At 35.5% G+C, this 9833-nt stretch overlaps 1 protein-coding gene across 1 annotated transcript; it reads left to right on the top strand.

Annotated features, from left to right (window-relative positions):
• Positions 1 to 658: 658 nt before the first annotated feature.
• On the top strand, positions 659 to 9772 carry zdhhc11 (zDHHC palmitoyltransferase 11). Its single transcript, XM_073872626.1, has 11 exons — positions 659 to 955; positions 2785 to 3005; positions 3343 to 3522; positions 3626 to 3727; positions 5060 to 5184; positions 5345 to 5500; positions 5579 to 5691; positions 6959 to 7017; positions 7850 to 7913; positions 8165 to 8231; positions 8511 to 9772. The coding sequence occupies exons 1-11, from the start codon at positions 947 to 949 to the stop codon at positions 8663 to 8665; spliced, it is 1251 nt and encodes a 416-aa protein (XP_073728727.1). The 5' UTR covers positions 659 to 946; the 3' UTR covers positions 8666 to 9772.
• The last annotated feature ends 61 nt before the right edge of the window (positions 9773 to 9833 follow it).

Below are 9833 nucleotides of genomic sequence, written 5' to 3'. Positions count from 1 at the left end.
ACCTTAAACCAACTTAAACCAGCTACCAGCATATGCTGGTCTTAGCTGGATTTTTGTGTAATGTTGAACATAGATATTTATAAATAACGACAGACACCTAAAATACATCTACAAGATCAGTGACCAAACCATCTCTTACAAAAATGAATCATGGTTTTACTACAGTTAAAACCAAAAAAACGTGGTTACTGTAGTAAAACCATAGTAACTACAAAATAACCATGGTTTTAAAAAAACATAGTTAAACCATATAGTAATACCATGGTTTTGCTGATAGTAATCAATACACCAAAAAAACACGATTACTACACTTTTACTATAATAAAACCATGGTTACTTTTCGTAAGGGATGTCCATGTCCCACATTAAAAATCAATGCAATAAATAACACGGAATAGAACAGAAAGACATTACAAAGTCCGACAATATGCTATTGTCATGTACTAAAATAACATTTTAATTTGTTGTATTTGTGATGGTTTTATTGTGGTGTTGTTGTTTAATTTAACTTTTGCATTAACCTGTGTGAAATTAGCACATTCACGATATCACTTAATATTTATGGCGCCGAACCAACGCTATTGGAAGGTAACCTCGTGACGTCAGCGTGCTCTACTAATATTCATGAAGGCGCGTCCGCCATTTGAAGGTTACAGAGGAACTTATGCGTGACCTGATTAATATTCATGAGCTCAGCCTTCGACTGCTCGAGATTCATCGCGTCAGGGACGGATGCGCAACTTATTTTTATTCTCCATGTTAAATAATAGACGACATATTGATTTAATATTATAAATGAGGCGGTTTTGTGTTGTAAGTCAGACTGCAGAGAAGCTTTGACAGAGTCAACAGTGTGCGAGATGATGCAGAAATCAATGGATCAGCAAACTGTATCCAGGAGATCGGAGCAAACATCAGATGTCTTCTCATAGAGATTCAGTGCAAGATGACCAATGTAAGTCACATCTTATAATCACTCTATAGATTTATTATATAGAGATGTTTATACACTTTCTTAAAGTATTTCCTGGTTGTATTAAACTAAATTAATTATATTAAATGTTAGGTTTAATTGTATTAATGTATCATCATGTAATGTATGACGTATTGGCCTTCGAAAAGTTAAAATATCAAGCAGAAAGTGCACAGATTTATTCTTTTTGTTTAATTATTGAATTATTATGAAGGATTTGCAGGATTAAATGACTCATTCTTTGTTTTGTTTAAATGTTAGTCATTAAAGTATTAAAGCTGAGCCAGAGCATTTAGGGTTCATCAGGTTACATTTATAATTTGCTAGGCAACACAATGGTTTTGTTGAACAGGTTATGCAGAGGAGAACTTCACCTTTAGCATTACAGAAGGTCTAACCATAACTTCCCACTAATGGTTTTAGGTTACACATTTATAGTACTAGATAGGTTTATCAAGACGAACTTTGAATGTTTTCTTAACTTAGCCAAGTCTTAAAGTTATAAAGGTTATTGAAGCAATGTTATGCTTTAATAACAGTCATGCATTTGGCTTATTTTATCGAAAAGTGCATGTCAAGATATACATTTTATTAAGATGTACGTATTAAGATTTTATACCAAGTTCAGTTATGAAACTCATAAAGCTGTCAGCAGAGCCAATCGATCTTCCCTTGCTATCACCGTGACCTATTTAAAGGGTTAGTTCACCACAAAATTAAAATTTTCTCATTAATACGGGAAAGTTAAATAATAATATTGAAAAGCAACGAGAGCAATCTTGTGCGCAGGGAACAATTTTATTCAACAATTTGTTCTTTTTCTTGGTCGTTTAGTGCGCGTTTACGAGCAGACTACATCGCGCATGCTGCTGACGTGACCTGCTGATGTAGTTGCCATCGTACAATATGCTGGCAAGTAATTTGTGCATTTAGCGGGCGTGCACACTAAAGCTTTTACGCTGGCGTATGCTTTCCAATGGAAGCGAAGTGCTTTGCTGGCAATTATAAGGCTGCCTTATATACGCCCATAATGATGATTGACCTCTCGAACCTATGTTCAGAACTACAATTTGTTAAACAAAGCAGAAGTTTAGCAACCAAAGCACTCAGTGTTTTCAGCGCGTTTAAAAGCTTTGAATAATTGTTATTCAACAATGTTGAATAAAATTGTTCTTTGCGTACAAAAGTGTTCTCGTTGCTTCATAATATTATGATTAAACTACTGATGGCACATGTACCTTTCTGGCGATGTTTTTCATTCTTTTCTGGGAAAAGAATTGTGAAAAAAACCTGCAGTCTATGGGACAGTCACAATACTCCCGGTTTTCATCATAATTATTTAAGTGATTTATGATAAAATTGTAATTTTGGGGTGAACTAACCCTTTAAGTCTCTTCTGTCCTGGTTCATATTAATGCAGCGCTATGGGATTATTCCTAGCCCACCTCCTTCCCCAGCACCACCTGCCTAGATCTGCTACAGTACAGGGGGCTTTCCCTATTTCCTTGCGGCAGCATGTATTCCTATCCTCTTCAATCTAGAAGGCCAAGACAAAAAAGCTTATGTACACTGCGTGCTTCATTAAAATGCTAAAACCTTCAAAGAGTCGTCATGATTGAATTGTCAGTATGAAATGTTAATGATAGGAATAGCACACAATGCAGAAAATTACATATAATAGCACCCATTACAAATACATTAGCATTAACTGTTTAGTCTAAGAATTATAAGCTGATGTCCCATACAGGAGTTGCTGCCACTGCTGAGTTTCTCAGGTTGTGTTTATAAGAAAGGTTAATGTGTGTTTGCAGTTGAACTGTTCGGGGCGTCACGGCAGACAAACGGCCCCTCAGAATGGAGGCAGTAGAAGTGATCTGCTCCGGGCTCCGCTGCATTCCAGGGTGAATGGTTGGTCCCTGCCGCTCCATGTGTTTCAGCCCATAGCCTGGCTCATCTACAGCTTCATGGCCATCGTTGCTTTCGGGATTTATATTCCTCTTCTTCCAGCACCATGGAATTTTGCAGCATATGGCATATCCTTTACAAACAGATTATATATTATATTTATTTATTTACTTAATATATAAATATATATATTTTTAAATTATACATGTATGTGTGTGTATTTATGTATAAATAATTATTATATACAGTATACACACTTACATATTATATTATATATTTATTATATATATATATATATATATAATATAAACAAAAACTTTTATTCTGCAAACGATTAGTTGTTATTAAACATTTTGCAGCCTTAGAATCAATCTCATGTGCTCAAAAATTGAAAGTGTCATATGGAGTGTAAAAATGTTTTCAGACTGTCTGGCTGGCTGTAAACCTTAACATGTTTCTGTGTAGTTGGTTGGCACAGCGTTTGCTCTGCATTTATTGACTCACGTGGCGGCGGTGACAATCGACCCGGCAGATATCAGCGTCCGCAGCAGGAAGGAATATTCCAGCCCCATGCCTGCGTTTGACAACAGCAAACATAGACATGTTATTGATAATCTGCACTGTACCCTGTGTGAGGTGGATGTGTATGTACAGTAAAACATTACTGGAGTTTCTTTCAATGAAATATGCTGGTCAGATTGAAGGTTGTCAAGATCATCATGACGTGTTTGCCTTCGGTTTCTGCAGGGGACCTAAAGCCAAACACTGCAGTACCTGCAATAAATGCATCGCAGACTTTGATCATCATTGCAAATGGCTGAACAACTGTGTTGGAGGCAGAAACTACTGGTGGGAAAAACTTTTATTTCATTAGTTTTCCTCTCTTTGATGAAATATTGAAATATTATGTATAGAAACGCAGTTCAAATACAGATACATTTTTGGCTAGATTTGTATGGAGGACAAAAATGACTTAAAGGCGGGGTGCATGATCTCTGAAAGCCAATGTTGACATGTGAAATCCCCTAAACAAACACGCCCCTACCCAATACAATGTGGACCTTTTTTTGATAGACCCGCCCCACACATATGCAACCTAGGCAACAATGTCAGTTAGTAGACACACCCCTTACTGCTGATTGGCTACAAGTGTGTTTTGGTACTCGGCATGACTCCCTTTTCCAAACCATTTTTCAAAAATCATGCAACCCGCCTTATTAAAATGTATATATAAATAAATAAATGCATAAATAAATGTAGAAATACATAAATAAATAAATTAATTAATACATAAATGCAAAATAAACAATTAATTAAATACATGAATAGGAAATTTAGAAATGCATAAATAAATGTAAAAATAAATTTTTGTAGAAATAAATTTAGTAAAACAGAAATGATGCAAAAATAATACAATTAAAAGTTAATACTTTTGACAAAACGATATATTTATTTATTTATGTCTCCATTTATTTAACTCTGCATTTATTTATTCATGTTTTTCTACATTTATTTATTTATGTAGTTATTTATATATGTATTTCTACATTAATTAATTAATTTATCTCTGCATTTAATTAATTACTAATTTATTTCAGGATTTATGTATTTATTAATTAATTAATTTCTGTTTATTTCGATTTATTTATGCATTAATGTATTTATTAATTTATTCTGTATTTCTACATGAATTAATATATATTTGTTTCTGCATTTAATTAATTACTTATTTATTTATGCATTTATGTATTCACTTACTCATTTATTTATTTCTGTATTTCTACATTTATTTATTCATTCATTTATGTATTTATTTCCATTTATTTATTTATGTATTTTCCTCTATAGATTTGTGACCCTCTCTGTGAAATCCAAGTTAAAGTCTCATAATATAATGATGAGATTTGGATCAGCAAAGTTTGATTTCAATCATTGATTTTAATTTTTGACAAGCTTAATCACTAAAATGATTTTGGTTGGGTTTTCACAGGCAGGGTTACATTTTGGGTGCTATGGCCATGAATTTGCATATCTTAGAAAGTGTGAAAAAAAACTATTTTTGTGTAATCTCTCCAGGTCATTTAACCAGAAATCTTAATATTAAAGAAAGTAGTTGTAATTTGTCAACATTTGCATCTTTGCATTTGAATTTTCATGAAACAATATCTTGATTAATTTCAGGTTTTTCTTTGTGACTATCTTTTCGGCTGTGTTGGGAATGATTCTGATTACTCTCGTCATCTTGTTTGTCATCATCGTTCACTACGTCAACCCAGCGCTTCTGCGCACTGCACCACAGTTTCAGAGTAATGCTGTTGTGTATCTAAACTCAGTCTCTTGTGATTTCTTATTATCATAATTATTCTGTTTTCATTCATAAAAAGTGTAATGTCTCGATGTGTATTGAACTCTGAATGAAATGAGATGAAAATGTGACCTCCTGGTGTTTTTATTTTTCCTCCCCAGCTGTTCAAGGAAATGGAACGTGGCTGGTTTTCCTTCCGGCCGCTCCGTTAGAAACCAGCTCCATTAGTCTAATGGTGTTGGCTTTCATCTCCATCATACTGGGTCTTGCTTCTCTCTTGTTGCTTTGCCACTTATTGTGCTTCCATATTTACTTATGTGAGTATTGGTCTGATGTGTTATAGACTTTTAAATGTACAGTAGCCATCAGCTGTTATATTGTGCGTGTTGTCACAGTATCTCAGGGCATTAGCACTTATGAGTACATCGTAAGGAAGCGTCAATCACCAAACCCCAAAGACAAAGAGCAGCAAGTTCCTGCAGCATCTTCTAATGGAACCAGCACACAGGTACCATCCTAATTTAACAAGCATTAAGCCCACAGGTGAGAGTCAAATAAAGCTGAAACTGTTCAATAGAAATGTCGACGTGATACTTTGTTTAAAGTGCAATTATTTTTGTTTCATTTTTGACATGAGTGTTGACTCCATGACTTTTAATTTGTATTATTTGTGGCAAACAGTGTTGTCTGTGTATCAGCCTCAAATACCACGCCCATGGATAAAAATATCCCTTTATTTCTAATGGGACATACACACTAAACGTGAATTCAATGATTTCCATGAGTTGCACTTTGTACATACAAAGTCAATCCAAAGATGCAAATAAACGCATGAAGCGAATTGGGCGTCGCGATTGCTGCAAAAACACGTGCTATTCGCCTCAAACGCATCTTCGCGCAAGTTGAATTAGCATTTTGATGTACACACTAAACTCAAAGCAACGCTTTCCTTGCTCTAGATTACGCGCAGGATTTAACTTTGTTTCATGCCAATTTTTGCATGAGTTGAATATTTTTAACTTAGACGCGTTTAAGGCGAAAAGTGAGTGTTTTAGCAGTTGCCCTCCCAATTCCCGTCTATTGCATTGCCTTTGTGCGAGTCTGTGTCTATTTGCATATTTGTGTGACTTTGTATAGGCGTGCTATCCCTACTGAAAAATCCAGCTAAGACCAGCATAAGCTGGTTTTAGCTGGTCTCCAGCTTGGTTTTAGCTGGTTTTGCTGGTGTAGGAAGCTGGTTTTGCTGGTGTAGCAAGCTGGTCTAGCTGTGTATTGGTCACATTTTAAGCTAGACTAGCTGGACTTAGCTGGTCAGGCTGGAATACCAGCTGGCCCACCGGCATGACCAGCTTTGTCAAGCTGGGAGGACCAGCGTAAACCACCTTAAACCAGCTACCAGCTTATGCTGGTTTGAGATGGATTTTTCAGTAGGGATCTCAGGCTGATACACAGTCCACACTGTTTGCCTCAAAAATATGAATAATTGAAAATGAACATGTGCTATATATTTTCAATATATGTATGCATGTATTTATGTATATGACCAAATTTAATTTAAATGTATGCATTTGGCAGACGCTTTTATCCAAAGCGATTTACAATGCTTTACAAGGTACACATTTTTATCAGTATGTATGTTCCCAGGGTTTGAACCCATGACCTTTTGCGCTGCTAATGCAATGCTATACCACTGAGCTATACAGGAGCACATCTTTCATTTTAAATAAATAATGTTTTCACACCAAAAAAAATGTTTCTTTTATTTTTACCTCTAGAGTCTTGGGCCGTTGGAATCAGCGGTCGACTGTGACGCTACGTTGGCCAGCAAGTCATGGTGAGATTTGATAATGAACTCTGCTCTTAATGGACTGTTGGAGACTAGGGAAACTTAAAGGATTAGTCAAAAAAAAAAAAAAAAAAATCCAGGTGATTTACTCAACACATGTCATCAAAAATGTTGATGTCTTTCTTTGTTCAGTTGAGAAGATATTATGTTTTTTTTGGGGTTTTTTTGAGGAAAACATTCCAGGATTTTTCTCATTTTAATAGACTTTAATGGACCCCAACACTAAACAGTTTTAATGCAGTTTAAAATTGCAGTTTCAAAGGAATCTAAACGATCCCAAATGAGGCATAAGGGTCTTATCTAGCGAAACGACAATACTTCATCACGCCAAGAGGTCATGGATGACGAATGTGAAACTACACCCCAGTGTTTACAAGTGTGGAGAAAGAGGGCCGTGCGGACGTTGTCGAATGATATTAATTAATGTCTTTGTGTCAGTTTGTTGTTTAAAAATGGTCCCCAAATGTGCGTTTCATATATGTTTCCACGACATTACGCAATTACAGACATCAACATTTTGGATGACAGGGTGGTGAGTAAATAATGTTTTTTTTAAGAAAATTTACTAATTCTTTAAGTGTCAGTTTCCCAGACAGGGTTTAGATAAATCCAAGAATGGGCCTTAGTTATAGTAGAGTTACATGTAAGTAGTTTTTACAAAAACACCTCACTTGGTGTGCATCTTGAGACAAAACAATGTCACTGATATGTTTCAAGATATGTCAGTGCTCAAACTTGCATTTTGGAAACCACCCGAAATAGTTTATAAATAAAACTCAACTTGAAATCATTAGATGCTCTAAACTTTCTTTTGCTCCAGTACCTTCAAACCGGATGACAGAGGACAAGCATCCAATCGACTGCCAGAACCAATCTGTGCTGAGGTAATCAGACCGCATACACACACACACACGGGCTCTCTTTCAAAACTGACTGTGCTCTCTGCGCATTATTGTAGACAGGAACATTATTCTGCCTTCTAGTTATAGGCAGCATCGCATGTATGCATCACACACAAGGCAATCCCACAATGCATTGCAACAAACTCATTTATGACACATTCATTTAGGATTATCAGTTAGGATACTGTCTACTGCAGTCATCAATTAATAAAAATGTTTTATAAAAATTGCAGATGGAAGCAGGCGGCAGAGAAAGACAAGCACACTACAGCTCAGAGTCACCAACACAAATAATTCCAGGTAAAATATGTTGGTACTAACTGTAGGGTTTTATGTGTTTACTGGTATCTGTACCATCGCCTCACTATTTTGTTATGTTTGTCCAAATTTGCATACTTTGAATTATTCTTCACAATTTTGCTAAATAAAAATGATGACAAGTGTGCTCACATTTACATACTAACAGGACAAAGTGCATTCTGTGTACCTAGATATTGCACTTATTAAGATTAAACAAATATGGAGAACTGTACATTCGATGCACCCAGTGGGCTCACAGCTTCTATATCCCGCTTGCAGGTGAACCTATGATGTCACTTCCTGCTGGCTGGAACCTCGGCAGTGTAGAGAAGCCTGAAGGTGCAGGACAGAGGAATGTTACACATGTAGAGGGAATTCCTGTCGTACAAGATCCGCTGGGAAGTTCCATCATGGATACAACAGCTGATAGCTGACACACAACCGGAGGCTGTGCATCCTAAATATTTAGGGTTTGAGGAGCCATTAATGTCATAGACTGAAGGACATTATGTGGCAACTGCAGGATATGACATCACAGAGAAGCACAGAGGATTACTAAACAAGCACAACCGTTATGTTGAGAATAGCATACTAACATACATGCAGTATATCATATGTGCACTATACCGTGTATGGTATATGTTTGCAGATTTTCTATATATGCATGGTTTTGATTTTTACAAAAAAAGTTGAATAACAAAATGCAAAAGTATGCTGTAAGAGTATACACTTCCTCATTTTTAAGTCGCCTTGGATGAAAGAGTTTAAGAGGCTGTGCTATATGTTGTACTGGGTATGAATGTCTGATCGATTTATTTTAGGGTTTTATTTTGGTAAAATTTGTTGTTTACATTACAGCTTTGACAAAATATCCTAAGGTTAAAGTGCAAGCTATTTAATGACAGTTTTATCTAAAAAACTGATGTGTCAATGCATTGCTGTACTGTACTAGTTCTTTTTATATTTTGAAATAAATATTCATAAATGATTCTCAGGATTGATCAACCATGTTTTACCACATGATGGAGCTGTTGAGTAATGAGTTGAATGATGACCTCTTTTACATTATGGCTTTAAACTAATACAAGCTAATTTTTTTTCATTAAAATATACTGGATTGGTTCACTTAGGAAAAGTGATATGTTGTTAGTATGTTTTGGTATCGGTATATAATTTACTTTTATTTAGTGGGAGACTGAAGCTTGTTAACAATTACAAGAGCTCTGTTTACACAAACACTTGTTTAGTCTAACACTAACAGTGGTGATGTATGTTGGGTTGAATTGTTTTGTGCTTCATAATTGTTTTACTGTTTAAATGTTGCTGAAAGCCATACAATAGACTGTTTGATAAGAGATTTAACTGTGACAATTTACCCCATATACTGTGACTGGCATTGTGTGTTAAATCAATTGTGCCTTTATTTCAGGTCAGAAATTGTGAAAATGTTCACATCTGCTTTGTAGTCATGATTTGACTGTGGACTTTGAATAATAAACTACCTTGAGAGGTATTTAATAAAGTCAAAAGTGTGACAACAAGCCCCAGTCTTGACTTTTTATTAGAAAGAATATTATATAAATCCAGTCCCATAGTTTTGTA

Source organism: Misgurnus anguillicaudatus, chromosome 10 (assembly GCF_027580225.2).
Source record: "Misgurnus anguillicaudatus chromosome 10, ASM2758022v2, whole genome shotgun sequence".
Lineage (NCBI taxonomy): Eukaryota > Metazoa > Chordata > Actinopteri > Cypriniformes > Cobitidae > Misgurnus > Misgurnus anguillicaudatus.
This window is presented reverse-complemented; position numbering and strand designations above follow the sequence as displayed.

Bases quoted from the DNA above. Each gene is read 5' to 3' on its own strand.
- zdhhc11 (XM_073872626.1), top strand. The intron at 5,185-5,344 runs GTAATGCTGTTG...TTTCCTCCCCAG, and splicing joins CACTGCACCACAGTTTCAGA to CTGTTCAAGGAAATGGAACG. The intron at 8,232-8,510 runs GTAAAATATGTT...TCCCGCTTGCAG, and splicing joins ACCAACACAAATAATTCCAG to GTGAACCTATGATGTCACTT.